This window comes from Strix aluco, chromosome Z, assembly GCF_031877795.1.
Source record: "Strix aluco isolate bStrAlu1 chromosome Z, bStrAlu1.hap1, whole genome shotgun sequence".
Classification (NCBI taxonomy): domain Eukaryota; kingdom Metazoa; phylum Chordata; class Aves; order Strigiformes; family Strigidae; genus Strix; species Strix aluco.
Window position 1 is genome coordinate 17,606,925 of NC_133971.1, and position 27,518 is coordinate 17,634,442.

The 27,518-nt window shown below is 48.6% G+C and overlaps 1 protein-coding gene across 8 annotated transcripts in view; it reads left to right on the plus strand.

The window, feature by feature from the left end:
• Positions 1-321: 321 nt before the first annotated feature.
• Positions 322-27,518, plus strand: part of TDRD7 (tudor domain containing 7) — a 53,184-nt gene continuing 25,987 nt past the window's right edge. The window contains exons 1-6 of one of the 8 annotated variants that reach the window (XM_074813792.1): positions 324-1,103; positions 3,894-4,115; positions 11,762-11,903; positions 13,257-13,470; positions 19,460-19,545; positions 20,726-20,943. In XM_074813792.1, the coding sequence (XP_074669893.1) occupies positions 3,909-4,115; positions 11,762-11,903; positions 13,257-13,470; positions 19,460-19,545; positions 20,726-20,943 (867 nt within the window). In that variant the 5' untranslated portion in view covers positions 324-1,103; positions 3,894-3,908. Of the gene's footprint in view, positions 4,116-11,761; positions 11,904-13,256; positions 13,471-19,088; positions 19,546-20,450; positions 20,521-20,725; positions 20,944-27,518 lie in introns of those variants that run through there. The other 7 variants (XM_074813793.1, XM_074813791.1, XM_074813796.1 and 4 more) reach the window with 7 other exon arrangements.

Sequence of the window (27,518 nt, forward strand, 5' to 3'; positions counted from 1 at the left end):
GGCACCGGCGGGGCGGGGGGCCCCCCCACGGCGCGCACCGGAGCCCCAGGGCAGCCCCACCTCGGCTCCCGCCGCTACGGCGCGGCGTCCCCCGCCGGCGGGCCGTGCGCGCCCCCTTCCCGCCGGCGGGAGGAGGCGGGGGGCGCGCACGCGCCGCCGGCCGGCCCGGGCGGAGCAACGGCGCCAGCTCGGCCGCCCGGCGCATGCGTGGCGAGCGGCTCGGGGCGGGGGCGCGGCAGGTGCCGCGCGGTTGGCGGCGGCGGGTGCGAGCGGGAGGGGCTGGGTGGGGCCGCGCGGCCGCTCCTCGGCGCGAGGGCAGCGGGCGGTGCTGCTGCGCCGACCCGTCACCGGGAGGCGGCGGCGCTCGGCCCGTCTCCGGCCCGGCCCGGCCCGCGGCGGCGGCGGCGACGACAGGGGAAGAGACTTTGGCTGGTGCCTGAAAGCCCCTGGGTTGAGGTGGTGGTAAGGAAACGGCGGAGCCCCGCCGGGCGTAAGCCCTCAGGGGCTGGGGGGAGCGGCAGGGCGGTGGGGCAGGCTCTGCCGGTCCGCGGGAGGTTGCTTCTCCTCTGTGGCTCTCCCTTGTGACGGAGGAAGTGTCCGGACTTCAGCGGGTTAGTGGCTACTTTCTGTCTTCAGAGGAGACTTGTGTTCTGCAGGGTTGCGTGGCTGTTGGGGAGTTCATCCTTCTCAGCAGGAAAACTATCCTCACTTCCTTTTTCTGTTAGCCTGAGTAATAATCTGCGGCACGGAGACCGTTTTGCAACTGGAGTCTGGTTGTCCGTTACTGCAAAAAGTTTCTGTTCAGATGCTGGAGAAGACTCATTTGAACGATGTGCCCTGACTTACTGGTAGAGGCTCCTCGGGCTGTGTTTCCAGTGAAATGTCCTCCCGTCTGGAGACTGAGCTGCTGGGTGAATGGCATAACTGTAGAATGACATAACCTTACAGCAGCTGACCACGAAAAGAATTTTAAGAAAGCTTCAGAAGCCACTCTGACCTATGTGGCTTTCTGCTAACGTATCGGTGTGTTACTTATTGTCACCATTGCTGCACTGCAAATCTTCTGCATTGTTACTAGCTATAGGAATGGGAATGTTGTTCAGGTATAAATTGAAGACTGCGTTCAGTTTAACCTTTGTACCCTAGTATCTGTCATCTTGTTTAAGTGAATTGTCCTCCTGACTGCTCCTCATAAGGTAATTTAGGAGGATATATTTTATGGTATCCTGTTTGCTATATCTGATCTACCGCAGTTCCTTTGTATTGGTGTACTGCAGAGCTATCTGATGGTGGCTTGCTGTCATCCCCCCCATGTCCCTGCCCCATTTCTTTTTCTGTTGAAGTTTCATCTTTTGAATCAACTTTTGAGACTGCTTTCCCAGGTTATTGTAGGTTCTCTTCATTGTCACTCTTTGCCCAGCTGTAATGGATATTGCATTAATTTCTCCTGAGCAGTAAGTTATTCAGGTGGGTCAGGTAAGAGGACTTTCAAGAGCCATATTAACAAAATAAGGATTTGGGTATATTATTTAAAAGAAAGGGAGAAAGGACCAAGTAATGCTTCTTATTGCCTTTTCCATGTCTCTTGCATGTATGTGCCTTGGAACACAACTGCAAACAAAATGCATTTTTTGCGGTACTTCTCAGTGTTTGGGTGTTTGTTTTTTTAATACAATTGAAACTTTAAACCGCTTATGCATGTGTCCAGCACGTGATGTCCCTGTGACACTGAGTGGGTCCAAAGAAGATACAAACTTCCTGGATCTTTTCCTTCTGGCAGGTGACCACCAACTCTTCTCACTCTTTGGGGGGCATCCTGTGAAGCTGTGTTCACCAGCTGCTAAGTCTCTGAAAGGACGAGGGAGGGATCCAGATGCCTAGCGTGGCTGCTGCCCGTGGCTGTCTGGAGGTGTGCAAGTGCATGTGTTCAATGTGTGCTCCTCCTTCTGGGCGCAGTAATGCTATGGCCTGTAGTTGGGCAGGGCATGCTGTGAAGGTAGGTGTGGCAGAGGTTGTTCCACGATCAGTCGGTGAAACACACTGGACTGACAAAGGCAGGAATTGCTGGGGTAAGGAACCATGCATGTGTAAACACAGGTGTATGCAGGGCTGTCTGCATAGGTGTAGGTGTGTGGGTGTACCTGTGTGTAAGAATCAGAGAGACACAGTCAGGTTAGAGTGCTGTGTGTGCATAAAGCAAAACTGTTCAAGGAACGGTGAAGAACAGCAATTAATGCTGTGTCTCCTTGCCCAGCACCTGAGTTGGGCTGTTGTGAACTTGGGTGCAGGAAGGTAGGGACAGGGTTAGTGTCCATGTGTGGACTGAAACACGTGGCACGGTGTCCGAAATGTGCTGAGGGTTGGGATTTCTCTTCCTTTTGGACTTAGTCTGTTGCCCAGGGTGATTTCCTCTAAAAAAGGAAAACCATGAGGGGAGAGGGGCTGCTTCTGCAAAGAGCAGCAGACTAACTTTACGCGGTGTCCCGCATAGCGGTACTGGGGGTTCAGGCAGCTGCTGCCATTTGGAGAGCAGCGCACAGGTACGCGAGTGGCAGTTGCTCGCCTCTGTGTGCTTGGAGGTGAGGGACTCTCCTGTTTTATCTTGAGCTAGAGAGGCTGGAGGAGAGTAACACTGCCTTCTCTTGAACCACTGACTCTGCTGGTGTCACAAGTTAGTTGCTAGAGGGTTAAGATAAGGTGTTTCAAGCATACAAGTGTGCTCAGTGCCAAGACTTGAGCCTGTGTGCAACACATGCTTTGAGAGCAGGGTTGGTCCTGGGTCATGTGAGAGCTCTGTCTGGCTTTGGTCGGCGATCATGGCGGCCAGGTTTTTCATGCGAGACTGCCCCTGCCGTGAGTGAGCGCCTGCAAGAAGGATGCCTGTCCAGGAGCGCAGCATCTGCCCAGCAGCACTTGTGCCTGGAGCTCCCCACCATTTCATGAGCATAGCTGGTGGCCCTGGAGGAGCCCTGAGTGTGCGCACACCTGTGAGCTGGGAGGGGTGGGAGGGCTTTAGGTAGTTCTGGCACCCTCTTTGAAACCACCTCCTGTGCTGCCCAGCCTTCCCGGGCAGGAGCCCTTGCTGGCAGGTAAGTCTTTTTCTGAAGGCAGCCTGTGGCACCGGGGACGGCGCTGTTAGAAGTAAAGCAGTGGACTGCTTGAGCCTTTACCAGCACCTCAAGGGTGGGCGCGCGTTTCTCTGGATAGGGTGGTCACCTGGCAGTGTGACGGGGCAGTGTTGGCAGTGACTCTGTGGCGCTCCTGCTCTGCCAGTTTGCAGGGAGCAGGTTTCATTTCTGTTGGGTTTTCTGTTTGAAGAGGGGTCTGTGGAGTTGAGGCATCGTGTGCCTGTGGGTAAGACATGGTGTGGCCTGGGTGCATGGGGTTTCCATGGAGGAGCTGACATGCACCCCGTGGGCATTGGTGCAGGGGAGCAGGTTCGTGTGAGGGAGGAGCAGCTGTGAGCTAACCAGTGTCACCGTGGGGCAGGAGGGGAGGGAGCACTGGGTGCCAACGCTGGAGGGCGAGGGGCTGTGCCCCACTTTTGGTGGAAGTCCTGGCCCCACACGTGGCCAATTGCCTGGCAGCGCCACCCCTTTTCTGGCCACGTGGTCTGTGGTGGTTGGCTGGCAGGGCCAGCCCGTGCACAGGGGCTGCTGTGCTCCTTTAGCTGCTTTTTTCGGCCGTGTCATGTCCCGTGTGTTTCATACCACTTTATGCTTGGTTGGCAGGACCAGGTACCCGAGTGTACCCAGAAGTATCGAAGTGTCCAAAGATGAGCCACTGAGTCACTGAATCCTTGTTTGTTTGGGGAGGGAGGTTGACTAGTAAAAGCCAGTATTTTTAGCCTGTGTATGTAAAAATGCTTTTTTTATTTTTCTTTTGGGGTGAAGGGGGTATAGGTGAAGATGCAGGAGCCTGAACTTATTGCAAAAACACTGCGAGCTGTTCTTCATGCTTTTAAAAATGGCATACCTTTGTCAGAGCTTCAAGGTGAATACAAATCTCTGACTGGCGAGTGGATTCCCTTCAGGCACCTAGGACATGGCACACTGGAAGGCTACTTGGAGAGCATCCCAGGAGTGGTCAGAATGGAAGGGAACAAAATGGGAGAGGTAAGAATCAGTCACAGTTCAGAAATGGCTATTGTATTTGTAAAGCATGCATGGTTCATGAGTTTACCTCTGCCTGTGCCATGGATTTCTGAGAAGAGTGCTGTAGCATGTGTGTGGTGCATTAATGTTGGGAGAAGTGGAAGCTGTAGCATAGACCACATGCCCCTTATTTTCCTGCCTCTGCATGCAGACCGAGCAGTTGCGTTTACAAGAGATGAAAGGTTTCAGGGCATTTTCCCAGAAACAGGAGTTCTGTCTGGAAAGACGGTTTCTGTGACTGTAGACCTCTGGTCCCTGTCTCAGCATTTCTAACTCTGGAGGGATATTGGTGGATTGTCCTAGGACCTTAAAGAAGGTTAACTTGCGTGTGTGTGTCTTGATGATCTCTTCAGGCTGGGGTTTAGCATCATCTTTTTCCTACAGCGAAACTGTTGTGAGTGCTGTTGCTTATAAGTCTGGTGGTGCTTGCTTTAGGCTTAGCAGTCGTGTTTGGATTGAATTGCAGGACTGTGAAGACTTGCCAAGGTGAGGGAGAGCCCATGCAAGTGAGGTGCCGTGATGCAGAAGTCGCAATGCCTCAGTTTAGTGAGTGTGCAAGGGACAAGAAGTCAAGGAGAAGGTGGAGCAGAGAATATTAGTGTGATGGGAGAGTTTTCCCTTATTCCTTGACCTTGCTGCACTAGCCTGTGTCTCCTGGTGGCTGCCAGCTTGGAAGCGGCTTGCCAGGACCACAAGCCTCCTTGTCCAATAGTGTGGAGTTCCTGGTTTTGAGTCAGAAGGCATTCTCTTGATGGTTGGTATAGCTGCATGACTTGTAGATGATCTCTTTGATTAGAGACCTTGAAGCCTCTCCCTTGTTGGAGCCGTGTCTGGGTACCGGAAGTCAGTGTAGACCATGGGAGAGGAGAAAGCTAGCAGATGTTTGGCACAATGTATGGCTGTCACAGCAGGTCTGGAGAGACAACACTTAAGGCCAAGGTCCCTTGTTGGCTCAGCTGGTTGGGTTAGCATCTGGGAGCTCAGAGGTAGGTCTTCCTGGTTAGCTGTGAAGAGTGTGATGAGAGGTGTCCTGAGTTTTGTGCTGGTGTCTGGAAATGTGGCTGGTTTTAAGCAAGAAGGTCCCTTGCTGCATTTTTGCAACCATCAGAATTTGCCCTTTTGCAGCAGGTAGCCAAGTTTGGGGTTCTTTTTTGCTTGCTCCAAGCCTGTATTGGCTACAGCTATATCAGTAACATGAATGCAATACCTCTGGGAACATCTGTGATGCTGCAGTTTAATGCTCCCTCATCATGGTGGCTCTGGCAGATAGCCATCTGTTTCTAACTCGGGCCTTGCAGGGTGTAATCTGGTATCCTCCCATTCCCTTGAGAGCCTTGCTTATCCTCTCATACGATGTGTGCTGAGAGCCTTGTGGACTCTTGGATAGCACTAGAGGTGGTGCCTTCTCTGTGGCAGCTGTAAGGAGTGAGTGGAACGTAGCTTTAGGAGGTGGAAAAGGAGAAAGCTACTAAACAGGAGTCTTGAGGTAGTTGAGCAGGACTTGTTTTGGTTTAGGAGTGCCGACTATGCTTTGCATGACTGAAGCAACTGAGAGGCACTCTGCGAGCGCCTGGAAGGCAGGAGAGATGGAAAGACCGAGCCCACGTTGCTTTTTGATGACCCTCTGCTGTTCGGAGTGGCAGACACTGACCAGAGGGTGGGAGGTGTGGTTATGCACTGGCATGGGCTGGTAGCTACCTGGGACTGTTCTCACTGCTTTCCTGATACAGGACTTGGGCAGTACTTCAGTAAAGTGCTTATCTCTTCATTCACATCTCTCCAGAATATTTGAGCTCCATTATAAGCTGACAGCATAGCTCAGACTCCAGACAAGCCTGCTGCAAGAGCACACAGTCAACCAGTCTCTCTTTCTGGCTCTGGGAGTATTCTGACCTCCAAAAATGCTGCCAAGACCCTTGCCTCTTCCTGCACCACTGTATCCAAAGGGATTAAAGGAAAGCAAGACACTCTCGCACATGCAGAGGACTGCTAGCAGCTGATCCTGGCTGCAGGCTAGGCGGTCCTAAAATGACCTTCCTTACTGCTAGGGCAGCTGTCCAGGACATGCCACAAGAAATACATTCAACAAGCAAACCTATAAAGTGGACAGTAAATAATACAAATTGATCTCAGAGTGCTGCATGTTACATGCTCCTTAAATCGAAGAATTTGTGTGAGATGAATATTGCCTAGGTAACTGATGCTGAACATACTGGTTGTGTTGGGAAGGCAATGATATAAATTGCCCTCTGTTCCTCTTACTACTGAACACTGATTTAGTCTTCTTGAATATAGGAAAGTTGAATGTTGAAAATTATTCCTTCACATGATAGGTGTGTTCCTCCAGTTTCCACTTAAATTCAGTATACAGAAAACACTGCAAGAGGTCTCAAATTGTAATACTGTGTACCTGCAGCAGGTGGTTGTGTCATTTCAAGGAACCCTGCTTTGCTTTGCTTCATGTTCACTTACAAGCAGTGTATGGTTGCACCTTCCTCTAAGAAGACTTTGACTTCTGCATGAATAACTAGGCTCTGCCAAAAAGAGGAATTTGAAGACTGCTTTGGTCTGCTGCAAGTGAATTCATCTACCCCATCTCTTTTTACATCTGAATTCATTCTAACTCAAACAATCATTTTTGCTAAACTTAAAGTCACTGTGATGTGAAAACAAGGGAAGAAAATGCTGAAAATAGCTTATGACATTAGTGACAGGAAAACCCTGAAATGTACCAAAGATGTTAAAATGTGCATTTATGAAACTATGATAAACTGTGTATGAACAAAAAAATCTTTTATGTTGAGACCTTGAGAACAGAGCAGAGCTGAAGGTGGTCCATCCCATGTGCATCCCATTAGCCAGGAGTATGAGGAAAGCTCTTGTACCCTTCTCTGGAAATGGGCACGGCTGGACACATCTCTGAAGTGCCTGTACATGACTGCCCACAGCATGGGACACAACCAGGAGAAACTGGAGGTCTGCTTGCTGTTCAGGGCTGTGATCTCACTGGGGTCATGGAGAGCTGTTGTGATTGTTCACACAACTGGTGTGCTGCCGTGGATGGACGCAGGATATTGAAGAATGATAGGCTGGAATGGCAAGGAGGGGAAGTTCCTGTGAGACGCCCCCGTGTGAGAGCAGTGGAAATGCTCAGAGGTCTGCCTTGGCACAGGTGATGAGACAGCAAGAGTTTATGGTTTATGGGTAGTGGACAGACCAGTGTATGGGTGACGTTGTGGTGGCTGGCTGTTACAAATGCCCTAATTGACAAGAAGTAGTAGATGAAGCAGGTGATGCCTTCTTCCAGCAACTGCAAGAAGCTTCACATTTGCAGGCCCTGGTCCTCATGGGAGACTTGAGCCACTGCCATACCTGCTGGAGGGACAAGACAGCCAAGCATGAGCAAGCCAGGATGTTTTTGGGGTGTGCTGATGACAACTTCCTGACTTAAGTGATGAGCTGATGAGTGGAGATGCTTTGCTGCACCCGATTCTTACAAACAAGGAAGAACTGGTTGGGGATGTAAAGGCTGGGGACAGCTCTGGCTGCAGTGACGACTGCAGTGTTGTTCAAGTGGTGTTCAGGAGCCTGAAAGGAGGGGAATAAAGCAAATAGCAGTATCAGCAAGCCAGGACTTTAGGAGAGCAGACTTTGACCTGTTCAGGAATCTGCTTGGAAGACTCCCATGGGATGCAGTCCTGGAGAGAAGAGTGGTCCAGGAGAGGTAGTAGATTTTCAAGGATTACCTCCTCCAATCTCAAGAATGGTCCATCCCAGCAAGCCAGGAAAAAACCCCAAGGTTGCAGGAGGCAACACATGGATGAACAAGGAGGTCCTGACAAAACTCAACTATAAAAGGGAAGCTTACATGAGGTGGGTGTAAAGAGAAGCAACCTAGGAGGAATATAGAGACAAGTATGCATGGGTTTAAGAAAGACTGCATTTCTTCATGCAACATGAAAACGAAGACAGAGTGTCATCACCTTCAGAACAGCTCCCAAAGCACTGCCAGTTCTGAGCTCCTCCTTCTGAAGAAAGTCCTTAAAATAGCAGGTTAACTGTAGACCACAGGAGAAAATACAGGAACAACAGAAAAGCTAGAAGAAAGAAGGTACAGCAAATTAAGAACTACAACCCTTTGCTGTGTTTTGTTTCACTAAAGCCTTACCAAATCCATGATCAAATCATGGAGCACAGGTTGTTGCACAGACAGCTCTGAAAGGGTGAAGAGTTAAGGATTTCAGGTTCACCTTTCACAAAGATGAGTTAAGACTCAATCTGGTACAGTCCACTGTATGACCAAGTTTCTCTTTTATTTAAGTGACAATTTTAAATGCAAGGTTGCAGGAGGCACACATGGGTGAACAAGGAGCTCCTGACTTAGCTCTGCCATTAAAAGCATGCATGCAAGAGGCAGAAGCAGAATTGGGTGAGGTGGAAGGAATATAGAGACGCTGTCCAAATGTGCAGGGATGGGCTTAGGAAAGCTAAAACCCATATGGAGCTGATTCTGGCGAGGGACATGAAGGGCAACAAGAAAGGTTTCTACAGGTACATCATCAGCAAAAGGATGATGGGAAAATGTCAGTCTGCTGATGAATGGGAATGGGCACCTGGACTTAAAGGACATGGAGAAGGCCGAGGCACTGATTGCCACCTTTGCCCTGGTCTTTACTGGTCATCAGCAGTCCCAAGGCTCCTGAGAGCACTGGGAAAGTGCAGAGCAAGGAAGACTTACCCTCAGTGGCAGAGGATTAGGCTAAGGAGCATTTAAACAAACTGAATGTGCACAAGTGCATGGATCTGTTGCAATGCACCCTCAGGTGCTGAGGGAATTGGCTGATGTTTTTGCAAGGCCATTATCTTGGAAAAGTCACGGTTATTTATGGGAGGTTCCTGAGGACTGGAAGAAAGCAAGTATTGCCCCTTACCTTCAGAAAGGGTGGAAAGGAGGATCTGAGGAACTGCAGGCTGATCAGCCTGACCTCAATCTCTGGGAAGGTGATTGAGTAACTAATCCTGGAAAGCTGTTCCAGACATGTGAAAGACAAGAAGGCAAGTAGGAGTAGTCAGTATGGATTTATGAAGAGAAAATTGTATGTGTCCAAACTAATACCCTACCAAAATGAGGTGACTGGCTGGGTGGATGAGGGAAGAGCATTGGATGTGTTTATCTTAATTTTAGTAGGGACTTTGACAGTCTCTCCTATAACAGTTGCACAGAACCCATCAGGAGACTAGTCACCAGTGGTGTGTCCCAGGGGTTGATGCTGAGGAAATGCTGTCTAACATGTTCATGAATGACATAAATGATGGGACAGAGATCATCCTCAGCAAGTCTGTAGATGATAGGAGGGGCTGGTAAAGCAGACAGGTGTGCTGCCATTCAGAGGAACCTCAACAAGCTGGAGAAGTGGAACAACAGGAACCCTATGAAGTTCAGTGCAGGGAAATACCAAGTCCTGGTGCTGGGAAAGAATAACCCCATGCACCTGTACAGTCTGGGGGCTAACCAGCTGCCTAACCAGCTTGGCAGAGAAATTCCTGGAGGTTCTGGTGGTCATGAAGTTCACAGGGAGCAGCAATGTGCCATTGCAGCAAAGGAGACCATTAGGGAGAGTGTTGCCAGCATGTGGACAGATGATTATTCCCCTCTACTCAGCCCTAGTGAGACCACATCTAGGAACCTGTGTCCAGTCCTGTGCTCCCCAGAACAAGAGAGACATGGACACACTGAAGCAAGTTCAGTGAATGGCTGTGAAGATGATGAAGGGACTGGAACATCTTTGACAGAGGGCTCAGAGAGCTGGAACCGTTTGTTCCGGAGAAGAGAAAGCTCAGGGGGATCTTATCTGTGTGTATTAATACTTGTTAGAAGGAGTAAAAAAACAGAGCCAGACTCCATCTCCAGTTCTCAGTGGTATCCAGTAAACAGACAAGAGACAACAGGAGCAAAGTGAAATACAGGTAATGCCATTTAAACATTAAAAACCCCATTGTTTTAAAGCAAAGGTGGCTAAACACTGGAACAAGCTGTCCAGAGTGGTTGAGCAGTCTCCATCATTGGAGATATTCCATTCCTGACTGGACAATATCCTGAGCAACTAGCTCTAGTTCATGCTGCTCTGAACAGAGATGTGTATGAGGCGGTCTATAGAGATGTCTTCCAGCCTCAATTTTCCTGTGATTCCTTACATTTAACCGCTGCCGTGGTGAGGCTGCTGGTATGCTTTCTGCGTAGGTGTTGACTGCACAGCGGGTACACCATCCGATTTCTAAGCAGGAGCTCCTCGGAAGGGAGAACTGTCCCTCAGAAGGGGAGGCCCCCCCTCCAATGGCTGTAGGTTGAGCCAGCCCAGTGCAGATGCTGGGTGTGCAGAGGAGGAGGAGAAGGACAAGCTGGAGTGCGCTGCTGGACACCACGAGTGTTGCCTTGTTCCTAGTGTTGTCATCCATTGCCCATATTTCCCTGGGCTACTTGGGTCAGCCTGAGAGACTGAGGAGAACTCTAGAGCAAGTTGTTGCTGCTTAGCAATGGCTTGCTTTTTTTGTCTTGGCACTTGTTTTTTCTGCTTTGGTTGTCCTGCCTTGCTTGTGAGAAAAGTTCCTGTCTGGAGCTGCTGTTTGCCAAGTTTCAGAGGTGCTGGCCAAGTCCCTGAGTTTCTCCTGTGCTGAATTGTCAACCCTTGTGCTTGTTGAGGGCCGTGGTTATGAGGGTACTGGTGCTGTGCTTGAGGACCCCTTTTTCACCCTGTACCACCACCACAGAGCATGGCTGAGACCCATGGAGAGAGGCCCTGAGACCACAGACTCCTATTTTTCACTCGGCAGTTTTTGAGTGGCTGCCTGTGTCCTTGTGGAGCCCTGACAGAGTACTAATCCAGCTGCCTTTGCAGGATGTTAGCAGTTGAATGGCCCAAAAATTTGGGCTTGCATCTCCCCTGTGAAGCAAAGTGCATGCTAGGCATGTGGTTTGGGGGCTTGCCAAAGCAAGGTTCCTGCATCTGTTCAAGGGATGGCCTGTGGCAGCATTGCTGAGATATGGCAATGGGAGGTCAAGGCAAGAGGCCATTAAAGAGGCTGGGGAGGTGGCCGTGGGCTTGCCCAAGGCTGGGCTGTTGTTGGGGGCCAGCCCAGTGCCTGCAGGTTGATCTGTGCAGCCAGGATGTCCATGCTGTGTCTTTGGTAAGTGGGGCAGAAGCAGCCCAGCTCAGCAGGGTCAGAGTGGTGCCAGAGCCTCAGATGAGCCTTGGCAGGAGAACCCAGGGGATGCTGAAGCCCCTGGCTTCCCAGTGCTGCAAAGTGAGATGGTTTTCCTGTAGGATGGGAGTGTGAAACCAGGCTGTTCCCTGGTGGGGCCCAACCTAATGTGGGAAGGTGATAGAGAGGCTCCAGCTGTCTGCTTTGCTGATTGGAGGTGCACTGCAAAAGGAAAGGGAGGTCTCCAAGTTCTGTGTCTGCTGCTGAAGCCTTTCCTGAACTGCCTGCAGGCCCACATCACCCAGCAGTTACAGGCATGGACATGGTCACAAGTACTTCTGAGGGCTGTGGATGAGCCTGAGCCTGACTGACTCTTTTTCCCCCTGTCCCCTTCCTGTTCCAACCAGGTTGTTTGCCATGCTGTTGCTTGCAGCGAGACTGTGCCAATTACTCAGCTGGTGGCCCGGCAGAGAAGTTCCAAGCGGAAAATGGGACGGCAAGTGAACTGCCAGATGAGGCTAAAGAACACATCTCCAGTCACTTTGGCAGGTAAGCCACAGGCAGCTGTGGAGGGCCTGTCTTTGTGAAAGAACTGTGCAGCTGCTGGACCAAAAGCCTTGGCCATGAGACTGTGTCACTAATGGCCATGAGTTGTGTGGTCCCAGTGAAGAATTCCTGGGATCAGGGAGTGTTGTTAACAAGGGTGCTTGTGCTTGCAAGCCATGGTCAGTGAGGAAGCCCTTCTTGAGTGGATATGTGCGACATGAATGATCTTGAAAAAGTTCATGGAGGAAGCTTGGCTTCACTTCCACCTGTCCATGCTTCTGTGAGAAATGTGGCTGAGATGCAGGCCAAGCTTGGCCCATTGTGGAGTGTCAGGGATGAGCTAACCTGTCACAGTAAGAAGGAGCCCCTGCAGCGTTATCTGTGCCTGTTTCAGCAGCTCCTGTGGCTGCTGTAAGTGCATTGATTGTCATTGCTGATGCCCAGGGTCTGCTCTTTGTAATTCTGTGCCTTTTTGCGGAAGCTGCTGCATCAGTGGTTTCCCAGGATCAGGCCCAGGCAAGGCCCATCTGCTTGCAAGTTGGCAGCTTGGAGCAACTGTGGGTCTCGCAGTTTGTTTGTATTCCCCTGTTGTCATCTGTAACAAAGGCTTTGCTGCTTCTTGCTCTGCTGCGACCACGCCAACCGTCTACCCTCTAGCTGGGAAGCTGAACCGTTGACTCATATCCCAGTTAAACGACAGTGATTGTAAACACACATTGGTTCACTGTCTTGCACAGCAATACCCCTTGGAAGTGTTTGAGCCCACCAAAACTGGTGTGGTACAGCCAGCAAGTAAAGAGTGAAGTGGCGCAGAGCTTGTTTATGCCGGTGTGGCCTGAAGGCCAGCATGGCGTGTTCCTCTGCAGGTGTTATTTGGTAACTTCTGCTGTGTGGTGGGAGTTTGGGAGGAGAGTGCTTGCAAGCCAGGGTAGAGAAGAAGAAACCTTTGGGCGGTGGCGCAGGAGGTGACCGAGGAGGTGGAATTAGGCTGCATGTGCCACACCTCTGGGAGCTGCTGGTGCTGTTGGGTGCTAAAGGGCAACCTGACTGTGGGTTCCACCTGAGACGTGACCTGTTGCGGCACCTCACAGGTACATGGCTTTTCCGAGAGGGTAAGGGGAGATGGGTCTCCTGTTCTTTCCCTGCTGCAGCACAGTGGTGGGACTGTGGTTTGTGAGTTGTTGGGTGCGAGCCGTGATGCTGTAGCAGAGACTCACAACGGTGGCTGAGAGCGTCCTTCTTAACCGTCTTTTGGAAAAGTATGGGCTCCCTGGAGGAGTTACCTGCAGTGCTTGAAGTCTCTCTGGGTTGGGTGGAGGAGAGCACTACTCACAGCTGCATCTGCAAACTCTTTAGGAAAGCCCAAAGGAACTTTGCGACAGCCCAGGCCTCTGAGCATGCCAGAAGAAGGCAGCAAGAGGCCTGTTCCTCGCCCTCCGCGAGGCAGAGGAGTGGCGTGTGGAGTGGTGAAACCCACCATGGAGAGTGCCCGGTCTGCCTTGCCGCCAGCTGCTGGGAGCGGACCGTCTAAAGAAATTCCCATGCAGAGGCACGTCACTGTGGTAAACAGGTCAGTGTGTGCACACGTGTGTGAGCGAGTGAAGTGAAGTGTGGTGGGCCCTTGGATGCTGCCCATGCCAGTGGTGGCTTTTGGGATGTGGGAATGCAGGCTCCTGCCCTTGCAGAAGGTGAAGTTTGAATGGGGGTTGGTACCCAGGAGGGAGACGGGTGACCCTTTGCCTTTTTGGATGCTGCCATAGCTCCCCTGTGCTCTTGGCCTGCTCCCACGTCTTCTGGGGAGGAATCTGGCCAAAGGTGTCACAGCAGAGGTGTGGGGGATGTCGCTGTTTCCCAGGCCCGGGAGGGAGGGAGCTGCTGTGGCGGGCGCGATGAAAGCAGAAGGAGGTTTGTGTGTAGGTGTCGGGCGATGCTGCGTGTTGAGGGTCGTGGCTGTCTGTCCTTTACCCCTTGCCTGACTTCTGCGTTGCAGCGTTAGTGTTCGTGTCCCTTGTCGGCGTGCTCGGACCCAGCAGCTGCCCGACGGTGTTTGGGTGAACTGAGCTGAGGGCTGGAGCTGCAGTTTTGCTGGGTTAGCGGTACATGCTGGTTTTCAGCCCGCTTTGAGCCACTCTAATCCAGGTGGCTTACCCAACTGCTGCCCCATCATTTCTCTTTCAGTGTTGTTTTCGGCTGCCCTGGGCCATCAGCTGATGGTGGCGAGAAAGTGTTTGCTGCTCCCTCATTGTGGCTGCGCTAAGTCCGCTGGAGCTGTGATTGTGGTGGTAATCCTCTGCAGGTCACCGGCCTGGGTTAGAAGTCAGCCTTGTGTTGAATGGAAATGGCAGCGGTGTGCCGCTTCCACAGCAGCGTAGCTGTGAAGTGGCACGGAGCAGAGTGACAGCTTAATCCTGCCGTGGTGCCTGCTCTTTCTGGAAGACTCACAGAAAGCAGGCGCGTCCTGCCCCAGCCGCCTGCGTGAGTCCCGTGTGCCTCAGGGCTCTGGGCGCCAGAGGGGCAGATGTGGATGCGCTCGGAGCGCTCATGAGAGCAGCAGCCGCTTCAGCTTTTGTGCCTGAGAGCGTAATGTTGTACTGGTGGCTGATAGCACTGACCCGTAACCTTCCTGCTGCTCCGCAAGGGGCCCTTCGTGATGGCAGTGCCCTGCTGGTTGTGCTTTTTAGGTGGTTCCCCAGCGTGCTGGTGAAGTGGGCAGGTGCCCCAGGGAGGGGGAGGCATCCTGGCTCTTGGGGTTGCCAGGGTGATCTGGCTGGGCTTTGCCTTGGGGCAGGGCTCCTCTTGAGGGCCAGAGATGCTCCTTGTGTCATGGGCAGTCAAGCTGGTGCAGTCGCAGCAGCTGTTTGGATGTGCCCAGGCAGAAGTCTGGAGAAGCTCAGAGGTGAGCAATGATGGTGGCAGGAGACAGTGGTTGTAAAGCTGGGGTGGGTGAGAGGAGAGCAGTGGCAGGAACAGTGAGGAAGCCAGAGGCGCTGGCAGTGGCTGTGTGAGGATGAGGGTTTGGAGGTAGAGACCAGGGAATAGAGACATGCCGCATGTGGCAATTGAGGAGAGTGAGACCGGGGCTTCGACAGGAGCAGGGAGACTCAAGATTGGGCCTCTTTGTCTGCACCACAGCTCCTAAAGACATGAATGTGGACTAAGCTAACCAATCTTCTTTTGCTCTTAAGTGAGCTGGGTGGAGGTGCAGTGCAGAAACATTTCACCAGCTCTGCTCCCTGTTCTGTGGAGGAGGTTTCTGCAGCAGAGAAGAGAAGCACCAAGCCATCCTGCCATGATAGAGTTGTGGGAGCAGATGTGCACAGGCTTTCCCTTTTATGTGTGTTCATATGAGTTGGATTTTTTGAAGTAGAACTTCCCTGAAAGGCAGAGTTCCTTTGTTCCACGACAGGCAGAGCAAAAAAACCACTTTCAGTTCTCTCCAGGTTAGTTGCTGGAAGGCCAGAATATGGTTTGTAGTACTTGAAGCTTTGTAATGCTTGAAATAAAAATAGGTAGCCCTCTTCTGGCTCTTCTAATGGAGTGTGCCCCATCTTGTGTTGTCATCTTTGTTTCTCTCTGTCATGTTCCCCTGAGCTCCTTTCAGGTAAGTGTTCTGCTTTTGTTTCTGGTGTCTGTTCGTGCCCTACTTGGGAGGAGAAGCTACAGGTAAAGTGTGCTTTGGCTCAAGTAGTTCTGGAAGCGAAGACATATTGTGCTGTTGCAAAGGGTCCAAATGCTGTCCTGTTAGCTTGAGGGCGTACTAGAGGAAGGGTTCATGGAGAAGAGGATCATACTCTGTTTTAATGCAAGGTTGTGTAGTGACCCATGTGACTGGATTATTTTGTTTCAACTTGGCCAGTCTGAAGCAGGACTGGCCAGATCCATGGCTGATGTCCCTGCTGCTGGGGATGTTTTGTGCCCCCAGAGCTGCTGTGGTTGCTTGTGCTTGAGGAATTGTGGGAGGGAAAGCCCCTTTGAGCCAGGATGTCCTGACCTCAAAACAGTGTACAAATGAGCATTATCCCCGGAAATGCTGGGATCACACCACCCTCATAGGTAGCTGGCACAGACTCAGCAACACTGTTCCAGCAGTGGTGCCAGCACTTGCCCTTGAGAGTGGCTCAGCATTCACAGCACAGGTTGACTGAGACGAGTCCTGAAGGTAACAGAACTTGTCTCTGCCCTGTTTCCCAGTCTCAGGTGAGGCACTGTCCGTGTGCAGTTTCTCTGCATTTGTTTTCTGACACCTGTCCTGCCCCTCCATTTACTGAAATGGTAGCAAAGCACAACCGTACTCTCAGGGTTGTACTTAAGGGTCTTTCGATTTCTGCTTCTCTGTTGGGCCTCCATCCTGCTATGGCATATTTGCCTTACTTGCCTTGTCAGGATGTCCTCCCAGTGACAGGCTTTGTCTGGGTTTGACTAGCCTTGGTGCTCCACACAGTGAGGCTGCAAATGGCAGTTCCGTTGGGACACAGACTTTGGCAGCCACACCTCTCTAGGGCTCTGTGGTGTTTCGCTGAGATACCTTCATGCCTACAGCTTCTGGGGCTTGCCACTGTGTAGTCTTGGCACATTCTGTCACACCCAGATGACAAGGGGAAGATGCTGAAGGTAGCTGCAGTTGTGCCAGGTTGGTTCCTGCTGCCCTCCCAGGCCTTCTTGCAGACTCCGTTGCAGGGTCTGAGATGCTATCTTTATAGCAGCAATCACTCATGTCATGAGTGTGTTGCCATGGACCTGCAAACCTGCAGAAGGTGGGAGAGACCTTGCTTGTAAGGCTAACTGCAGAGATCCTTTAAGCTGGAAAGCGACAGTATGCATAAGAACAGGTTGAGATGCTTGGTGACCCCCTTGCTTGGACCAGCAGGCAGCATTTGCTGCTGGCCACCACCTGGCCCCACTGCTGAGATAGCACTGCCAAGGGCCAAAAGCAGAGTTGGATGGCATGGGCCTTACCAAGGTAAGGTGATGGGCAAAGATTGGCATGCCTTCCCTTTGCTCTGAGATGGTGGTCTGTGGGAGTGAAATGTAACTGGCTGCCTAGCTACAGCCATGCCTGGGGGCTTGACAGGGCTGCATGGCTAGTCAGGCATTTGTGAAGGGCTGGGCTGCTGACATGTTCTCTTATTGCTGGTGTGGCTAGGAGGCCTCTTGCTGGGAGGAATTTCTAGCAGCTGAGGAACATGTCACCTTGCAGGCAGCTGAGTTGTCTATACCTGCATGCTGGGGAGAAGTGTGTTGGCCCTGCTGCTGGCTGGCTGTGTTCCATCCCATCTTTGGAGAGAGAAGACCGTTATGGTCTGTGTGAGCAAGCAGTGCATCACAGGATCCTGACTGCAGGACTCGAAACTGATAATAACTGAGCTCAAAGCTAATGTTAGCACCACTTTGTTCTATGGGAAGTTGTTGAACCACAGCAGGAAGCATAGAAAGATACCACATGAAGTCTCTTAATATTGCGAGGATCCCAAATCCAATCAGCTTTCATTTGCAACATAAGAGAATCATCAGTCCTCTGTTCCAGGTTCCTTTCCAAAGTGTTCCAGATGGCATGGCTTGAGACGGGAACATCTGCCTTCATCCTCACTGAAACCTTGCTGCTGTTCCTGCTGTTTTACCTTGCACTCATGTCATCCATGGCACCTGATGTGTGGCTTAAGGTGGTAGAAATGGTATGTGGCACTGAGGATTAGAACACAGGTATGGATTCCTACTGGGAGACAGCAGTAGCAGGACAGTCTCCATTTCCCGTGTGGCTAGCTCATGGGATTGTTTTCCTTCCAGCCTAGCAATGGTAGTAGTCTCTTCTGAGTCTGCTTCCCTTAAAGGGACTTTTTCCTTGGGTATCTGTTCAGCTTGGAGTTGTCCATACTGGTAAATATATGTATAGGGAGGTGGGATCCTGGGTTTCTTGCAGGGTCTGCATGGCCAGTCACAGCACACTCTCAGAAGAGGCTGCTGGTGCTTTGTGTGTGGATCTGAGCTGTGCCCAGAAGGTAGAGGATTTTCCTGTGATGCAGGTGGAGTACTGGAAGAGTCTTTTCAGATACCCAACAAGTGTAAGGTGTGAATGTGTGTTTGGGTTTCGTGTGGGCAACTTTGCCTTTGTGCTTTTTGAATCTAATCCCACTTGTGTTTCACAAATGTGCTTGTAGTTGATCTGCTGCTCAGCACTTCTGGGCATGCCTCTCCTGCTTTGGAAAATGCTGTGCTGGGCACTGGCTGTCCTCACTGCTAATGCTGTGGGATGTGACCCAGAACAGAAGTATTATTTTTGGTACAAGTGACACCCCATAGCTGATGGTGGAGCAGTAGTTTCATCTTATGGGGACAGCAAAAAAGCAAGGGAGAAAAATTCATGCTAAACCTTTTAAGATGCTGCTTGAAGAGGTGTGAATGTGGGAGGCCTCTTTCCAATTTGTGGATCTGCTCTGGTTAAAGGTCAGTGTGGAGGCACATAGGACACCTTAATACTGTGTTAGTCTCGACTGCCTGTTGCTACTAGCCTCAGCATCATACTTGACCCCTGTCCTACCTTCTGAGAGCCCAGGTGAAGCTGGGAAATCTTGGTGAATTTTGTAGTTTCCTCCAGAGTTGTCCCTGAACTCCACAGGTAACCAATCTCCTTACTGGCCCCTTAGGCAGAGACCATCTGCAGAGCCTGCTCAGTGCATGTGCAGTGGTTGCTGTGGTCTCAAGATGCCTGGTGACCACAGCAACCTGCCATGCTTCTGTGGAGAGCTGTTTTGGTGTGTTTGCCACTGTGACTTCTCCACTGCAGTTCTTCCTTGGGTATGTGTCTTTGGGAGGTGCTTGATCCTGGTCTTTGAACTTTCTCCAACTCTTTTTCGCTTTTGCTTGTAGTGTATGTAATTATTCCACATCTGAGTGTTCAAAAAATGGTCTTAGTGAGCTACACACTGCTGTGACCTCTTCATTGTCAGGAACTTACTGTGCTGCATGTGCTCCCAGTATAAGCTACTGCTCTCTGAGGGATCTCAGAACACCTGCAAGCGTGACATTTGTGTCCTTTCGGTGGGAGAGCACTTCGGAGAGGAATCTGTTAAACAGGGTAGCAACAGCGTCCACAAAAAGAACTTGAGTTCCTGTGTAGTTTTAGGTGTTCCCCGACTTCTAAAGCTGGATACTTTCTGAAGACTCTGATTTGGCTACCAAGAAGGTGAGCATAATCATGTTCAGTAGCAAAACTGAGATGCCATCCAGGTAAAAGACCAAATAGGCTGAACATAACAAATGTAAGACCACCAACTGTGTTACTAGGCCTAGATGCTTTCCTCTTGCTAATGGCTTTTTACTGTGCATTTTTTTTTTCATAGTAATTAGGATAATAAGAAAAAACTAGAAACTACCTGTTGATCTATCCTGTTACTGCTGATCAGGTTGTCTTCCAAGCCTTCCATTGTGAGTACTGATTTTGTGCAGGGGGCCTGCTAGAAGTATGTGAAATACATTTTATTTTATTTATAGGTCTTGTAAGCAAATGGAATGATATTCACAGCCAGGAGGGTGATTTAAAGCAATTTTCTTTTCAATATTAGGTCTGAGAAGAGACTAACTGTCCCACCACGGTTTCAGAAGGAGTTGCAAGTTCACCTGTCCCGAAGCTCTTCGATAGATTCAAATGGTATGTTTACACATTAAGAAAATTTTTATTGATTACTCACATTAGATTGGATATCACTTTACGAAAAATCCATCTTAGTACCTGTTTTGAATGAAGATAGATTTGGGTGAGAAACCAAGTTCTGTGAGTAAACCTTCTCATTCTGATTGCCTGGTGCTGGGGAAATGTGTGTGTTTGCTTGTATACTTCTGTCTTTTAGGAAAATCCTTGTGTAGTAAGTGTCAAAGCCAACTGCAAAGCTAGTGTGAGTAGCTTGGAAACAGGGGGAGTATTCTTAACTTCACTGCCTTCACTAACTAGGGATCTGGTATAGGAGCATGAAATCCTGGCTTTCAGGAGCAAGCAGCACGCTAACCTGGCTGTCCAGAAAATACTTGTCTGTGTGCCTGGCTCCCAGCAGTTGTGCAGTTGATGGGTTTGTCAAATGATGGTTGCTTTCTTGGAGACCTGTCAGCCTGATTTGTGAAGTTTTGGGTCTGGTAGCAAGCACTCACCTCCAAAGGGAGGAGAGGAGTAGAGATGAGGGAGCAGGCAAGCTAGTGATGTGAACCTCCAACTGGGATAATGACTGCCTTGCTCCTACACACAATGCATGAAACTGTCCTACGTAGCTGGACAGTTGCTGTCGCTTTCCCTGCTCTGCTGGAGGGCTTTGTTGGGTGCAATAGCACAGAAAGGCTGGGTGCTGGGTTCAGACTTTTCCTCAGGACATACCTTAGAATGAAAGGCAAATCATTGGTCTGTTTTGTACATCTGTGTGAATTTAGAAGAACATCCTTGGGTGTTTTGCTGTATCTTTGTTGTGTTTGTACTCATAAAGAAATTACCTTGTGTCCCTCTTGGGACACTACCTCAGTGCAGCCTCTCAGCATCAGCGTGTCTGAAGGTTCTGTAATCTCTTCCAGGATCCCTTCAGAAGAAACATTTAGCAATGTCTTATGAAAATAACTACAGTGATTGAAAATACAGCTTCAGGTCAGTTACTAAATGTCTGAGGTTTCCATGGCTCTTTCCAATAGAAAGTGACTGAAACAGCCATGTTGGGTAGGAAAGCCACATTTTAGAGTTGATGTTATGCTTGCAGCTCCCATGTTTTATTTTTATGTAGGTAGGTAATCATCTGTCTTTCTCTCCACTGATAAGGCTATGTTTACTTCAAGGCTGTGTTTTTGTTTAACAGATAACTTGAATACATCCACTGCGGAGACACATAGTGTTGCCTCTGGCCCTTCTGATGCTCATGTCAGTGAAGTTCAAAGTCGTGTTAAGGAGATTCTGAGCAAGTGCAGCAGTGGTGTCTGGGTGTCAAAGATGCCACAGATCTACCGGGAAATGTACTGGGAGGAGCTCAGCACAACAGTGCTCCGTCAGCTTGAGAACTGGCCTCATGTGTGCACAGTAAGTGTTGAAAGTCATTTTTGTGGAAGATACCAGTACCCTACATATTTCTGAGTGTTCACTTAGCAAATATTATTTTATATGTAGTCCTGCATTTCCTTTCACGATCTGTAGTAGTGAAGGAAAGAAAAAGAAAAAAGAAGAAAGAAGAACACACACGCACACCCCAATTGTAACTGTGCCTTTGAAACAACACCCAGAAAATCACGGCTGGCTGGACTAGCATTGTTTTGGAGAAGGAAGGTCAGCCTCTGCAGCCTCCTGAAGCAAGTGCTCCAGGTTGCTGAGTTGCCACCTTTAACTGACTCCAACACTGACAACCCAAACAGCAGCTGATGACACTTGCTCTTCATGCCATGTGGAGTCTTTTCCCCATTGCATTTTATGCTTTTCCTTGGTGGTAGGTTTATCTCCTCTTAAATCTATAAGCTACCAGCAAATCCTGTGTAAATAGTCTTAGGTCTATCTGTAGTTATTATCTTTCTTTAGACTTTTCCACAGGTCTTTCTCACATCTTAAGTCAAGGCTGTGGAATTTTGCTGTATACATTAGGCTTATGATACAATAATACATGAAAATGAAATGTGATGGTGTTGTGGAGGAGAGATTCAGCTCAACCCCTTCCTGTCCATCATCGCCCCCCCCCCCACCATGTCTGTTACCTCTTGCTCACCAGGGGTGTCTTTGTCCTTCGTATTAAAAGCTAGTATCAGGCTGAGCCTCCACTTACAGGTCTGCCATGTGAGTTGCCATCACCACTGAGTCTTCAATTGCTGTCCTTTTATTTCTTCTTCTGCACTTATGGTTCACTTAGGGTATAATGCAACTTCGCATCAAGGTTTGTTTAGCTTTTACTTTAACAGGCCAGTCATATCAATAAACATTTCCAACTTCATCAAACTCTGGCACCAAAAGGCTATTGAAGTAATGAGAATAGCTGTCTGCTTGAAGTGACTTTTCATGTACATACTACTAAGTATTTTCTCCTGTAATAACTTTACATGCAAAAAAAAAAGTTTCACTGAGATTAAATAATTGCCCTTCAGGAATAACACCATTTACATGTGTGTATGGTGTTCTAACACACATATCAAATGCAGACAGCAACAATTTGTTTTGATGGTTGATGATCGGTTCCTGTGTTATCCATAGAGCAAGCTGATATGTTTTGAGTTACTTAATTCATGTAGCAAATTTTAGTCTTTTTTGTAGCTAATGTTCCAAACAAATGTTACTGTTCATCTAGGATCCTCAGCCTGTGTTCATTGTCTATTTGCTTGTTGTCTGTTGAGTCTATCTCTTCTTTCTAGCAAGTAAATAAAGTCATGTTAGTGTAAATAAGCAGTCATTAGATCTGTGGAAACATTGTGATACAACAGGCACAGTACAACAGCAATTGGAGCTGTCAAGTTGTGTTGGCACAGTCAGTCTTATTGTAGAGAACTGTTAAAGAGCCTGTAAAGCCTGTCTCACTTCACTGACTTATGTAAACCATAGTCATGGCTCTGGCATGGAGAAGTTTGAACTGGGACCCAGGCCTTCTCGTATGAAGGCCACCATACATCTCTTAAATATAATCAGTGTTTATTCCTGGTTTAAACAAGTTGTCTGCAGGTATACAGCTCTCTAGATCCTTTGAAATGCCAGAGGGCAGACTGTACTCTAGAGTATTAGTAAAGGTGCTTCTGTGACTAATTTCTGAGTTATTTCTGCCTTGTTGGGTACTTATGCTGGGAGTATTTGACAGCCTCAGAAGAACAGGAAAAAATGCCTGATGTTTCTCTCAGTACCTTCTTAAAGAGACAGCACATTCTTATTGAATGCATACTGATCAATAGTACCTTAGTTACAAACTAGCAGACAATAAACCTTGTAATACGCTTTCAGCATCTCCCAAGCTCATCATTTGAGGACTCTACTGTGGACAGTGTCACTTCTGAATAACTCGCATCCCTAAACTTTTCTCTGAAAGGAAGTAACTTCATTTTTGACTTCTTGGAAATAATGATTTCTGTGTTTAAGTTACACTGCCAGTAATGGAAACTTTTCCTATCTAGTGAGCTGAAGTCTCCAAAAATCACTGTAAAGTTGCAGGTTGATGATCTTGTTTTCAGTCTTTGCTTTTTAGGCAAGAGGACCTACTACAAAGAATTGAGGCTGACCTTGTTCTCCATCGGTCTGTTACCTCTTTTCTTTAGGTTGGCTTGCTTGAGCATCTTGCTCGTAGCAACATATTTTGCACAGCTAAATGCAAAAATACAAAGTAATTATGTAGTGGCTAGCACTCACAGATTATAGCCAAGCCTTAATAAGCAACTGGGCTGAGAATATATATGCTCACCATCCTTATATAATACCCCAAAAGTCTTTGCTGTCCAGACAGGCTTCAGTCAGGAGAAGAGTCTGCCTCAACAGCTCTGTTGGTGAGATCTGGAATGTTGTTGAATTGTCTGCTTCTGTCTCCAGCAAGACTAATGCTTTGAAAAAAGTGATCTCTGGTGGTGACCCTCCCACCTTCATTTTTTTCTACGAGAAACTTACACCTTTTGGTTTGAATTACTTTGTCATGCATCTTTGAGCTGTTACTGATCCCCATTTTAACCATCCTATCCCTGTCTCGTTTCTTATCTTTCTACAGATTTTTCTCAGAAGTCTTTCTCAGAACTGAACAATTTTTTTTAGAATTCTGAGCCAAAGTTATGTAACTCTGCTGTGTTTGGGCTCAGCCTTGAATCCTTGGGATGCAGGCAGCTGAACCCCTGAGAGAAAGGGAACATTACAGCAGAGGAATGAGAATGAGAGGGATGCAGACTTGTAAACAAAGAAGTTTTTTTTTTCTTTTCTTTTTTTTCTTCGTCTGAAGTCACAAATAACCCCAAAGTAATAATAAATTTACTTTTCATAGAATCATAGAATCATTTAGGTTGGAAAAGACCCTTGGGATCATCGAGTCCAACCATCAGCCCTACTCTACAAAGTTCTCCCCTACACCATATCCCCCAGCATCTCATCTAAACGACCCTTAAACACATCCAGGGATGGTGACTCCACCACCTCCCTGGGCAGCCTATTCCACTGTCTGACCACTCTTCCTGAGAAAAATTTTTTCTTAATGTCCAGTCTAAACTTCCCCAGTTGGAGTTTAAAGCCGTTCCCCCTTGTTCTGTCACTAATCACCCATGAGAAGAGACCAGCACCAACCTCTCTACAATGTCCTTTCAGGTAGTTGTAGAGAGTGATGAGGTCTCCCCTCAGTCTTCTGTTCCTCAAACTGAACGGTCCCAGCTCCTTCAATCGCTCCTCATAAGATTTGTTCTCCAGGCCCTTCACCAGCTTCGTTGCCCGCCTCTGCACTTGCTCCAGCACCTCGATATCTCTCTCATGTCCAAAACTGGACACAATATCAAGGTGTGGCCTCACCAGTGCAGAATACAGGGGGACTATCACCTCCCTACTTCTGCTGGTCACACTATTTCTAATACAATCCAGGATGCCGTTGTCTTTCTTGGCCACCTGGGCACACTGCCGGCTCATGTTCAGGTGCTTGTCAGTTAGAACCCCCGGATCCTTCTCTTCCAGACAGCTCTCCAGCCACACCTCCCCAAGCCTGTAGCCATTCATGGGGTGGTTGTGGCCCAAGTGCAGGACCTGGCACTTGGCCTTGTTGAAGCTCATCCCATTAACGTTGGCCCACCAATCCAATCTATCCAAGCCTCTCTGTAGAGCCTCCCTATCTTCACGCAGATCGACACTCCCGCTTAACTTGGTGTCATCTGCAAATTTACTGATAATGCACTCTATGCCCTTATCAAGATGATCAATAAAGATGTTGAACAGAAATGGTCCCAACACCGAGCCCTGAGGAACACCACTTGTGACCGGCCACCAGCTGGATTTAGCTCCATTGACCACCACTCTCTGGGACCGTCCATCCAGCCAGTGCTTGACCCAGCAGACAGTACGCTCATCCAGGCCATGGGCAGCCAGTTTTTCTATGAGAATCCTGTGGGGAACTGTGTTGAATGCTTTTCGAAAATCCAGGTAGATAATATCCACAGCTTTTCCCTCGTCCAATAGTCGGATCATTTTGGTACTGGCAACATGTCTGGTGGTTCCCTTTGCAGCCTAATTATAAACCCCCTTACTGATTGACATGTATGTTTAAAAGACTTGCTTGCACATACTCAGCTCTCCTCAATTACTTGAACTCTGTAAGTGATTCAGGAGATGGCTATTCACATATGGCAGTTCAAGAGAAGACAAAATTCCTACATCTTTTCTCAAAACATTTGCTTGAATTTCCAGAGTTCTTTTCCAAAAGCTTTTAGAGAATTAAGCAGTCCTAGGACATTAGCAATGTGTAATTGGTTAAAAGATTGGAAATGTAGCAAGGATGAAATGGTTGATCTTCAGAAAGGGAGGAAGTCATGGTGGGATTCCACAGGGCGGATGCTTGGACAGATACTCATCAGGATTGTAATAAGTGAGTTGGTAAAGGGTGTGAATACAAGTTGAACTGGCTAATGATACAGGTTTGTTCGGGGTTATAAAGACCAGGGATCTCTGAAGAAGTATGGAACTTCCTAATACCAGGTTGCTGGCCCATAAAAGTGCAACTGAGGCTTAACTAGAGCAGGGGACAGGAAGGACTCTACATTAATAAAATGTTTTCTTCTGTGTGGACTGTTAAGCTTGACAAAAGAGATCTTGGCATTTATAATAACCATGTTGGCTAAGTACAAAAGAATGCAAGTGATAAGTACTTGAAAATGAATAGAGTAGAAAAGAGTATTTCAGTTGGAAGGGACCCATTGACAATCATCTAGTCCAAGTGCCTGACCACTTGAGGTCTGACCAAAAGTTAAAGCATGTTATTAAGGGCATTGTTTAAGTGCCTTTCAAACACTGACAGACAGAAGCCATCAACCATCTCTCTAGGAAGCCTGTTCCAGTGTTCGACCACCCTCTCAATAAAGAAATGCTTCCTAATGTGAAGTCTGAACCTCCCCTGATACTGTCCTTCTCTAGTCACACATGACAAGACTAGGAGGGCATCTTTCCTAGTTGGATCACTCAGTGCTTGTGAGAAGAAGTTACCTTCCACAAACTTCAAGAATTTCCCAGGCCTGCTTATCACAGCAGTATGGTATTCCCAGCTGACATCTGGGAAATTGAAATCTCCCATAAGGACAAGGGCTTCTCATCCAGAGATTTCTCCTAATTGCATGTAGAATAACTCAACTGTGCTTACATCCTGGCTGGGTGATTGGTAGTAGACACCCACTACACCATCTCCTTTGTTTTCCATCCTCACCCAGAGGCTCTCAACCACATCATCACTAACTGTAAGAGCTGTACAGTCAAACTTCTCTCTTACCTATAGTGCAGCTCCTCCACCTCACCTGTCCTGACTGTCCTTCCTGAACAGCCTGTAGCTCTCCATCCCAGCACTTCATCTGTGGGACTCTGTTGTGGTTTAAACCTGGCTGGCAGCAGGTTCATTCCAGCAAGTCTTGATTCTGGAATGACAGACTCATTCCAGCAAGTCTTGCTAATACCAATGACATAACTGTGGGAAATGACCAAGGCTTCCAGTTCATCCTGTTTGTTTTTCATACTGCATGTATTGGTGTACGAGCATTTCAGATATGCTCCTGGGCCCTCCTTGCTCCCTGGAGGAGTGTAGATGTTCCCACTAGCTTGCCACCCTCAGATGATGCCATGGCAACTCTTGGCTTACTTAGAGCTCTCCTGTTGACATACCCTTCCCCCAGTGATTCTAGTTTAAAGCCCTCTCAGCCAGTCCTGCCAGCTTACGACCAAATATGTGTTTCCCCCATTGGGACAGATGGATTCCATCAGGCCCCATCATACCTTGTGCCTCAGAGGTTCTTCCATTGTTATAAAACCCAAAGTTTTGGTGGACACACCAGTCCTGGAGCCAGGTGTTTAAATCTTGGGCTCATGTGTTTCTTCCAAAGTCTCTCCCCATTACTGGGAGGATTGAGGAAAATACTACCTGTGCTCCTGAATTTTTAGTTTTCTTCCCAGGGCCCTGAAATCTGTTTTGATTGACTTTAGACTTTTTGTTGCAACATCATTAGTACCCACCTGAAAGAGCAGGAGCAGATAATAGTCTCAAAGCTGTACTAAGCTATTCAGTTGTCCGGTGACATCTCCTAATTTGGGCCCCAGGGAGGCAGCAGACTTCCCTGAAAAGATGGTCTGGTCTCTATTCTTATGAATAGAGGACAAAATAGCAAACACTGTACCACTGGGAAAACATGGTGTGTAAGCACATGTCAAAATCAGATGTGTTTCTCCCATCTCTACACAGAAAATGCACAAAGAACTCACTGAGAGATCAAGCAGAGTGAAAGGGTGATTCAGAAAGGTGACGGGTAAGGATAGGTTATGTGTTCTGTACGAGCCACAATTAAGTTGGATGATTTAGGTGGGGAAAGATGGGAGATATGGGCTATAAAATAATAAGAGACCTGAAGAAGGTAAATGGGGAATGATCATCATCTTGAATTCAAAAGCAACTGAATACGTTCACTGATGAATGCATGATC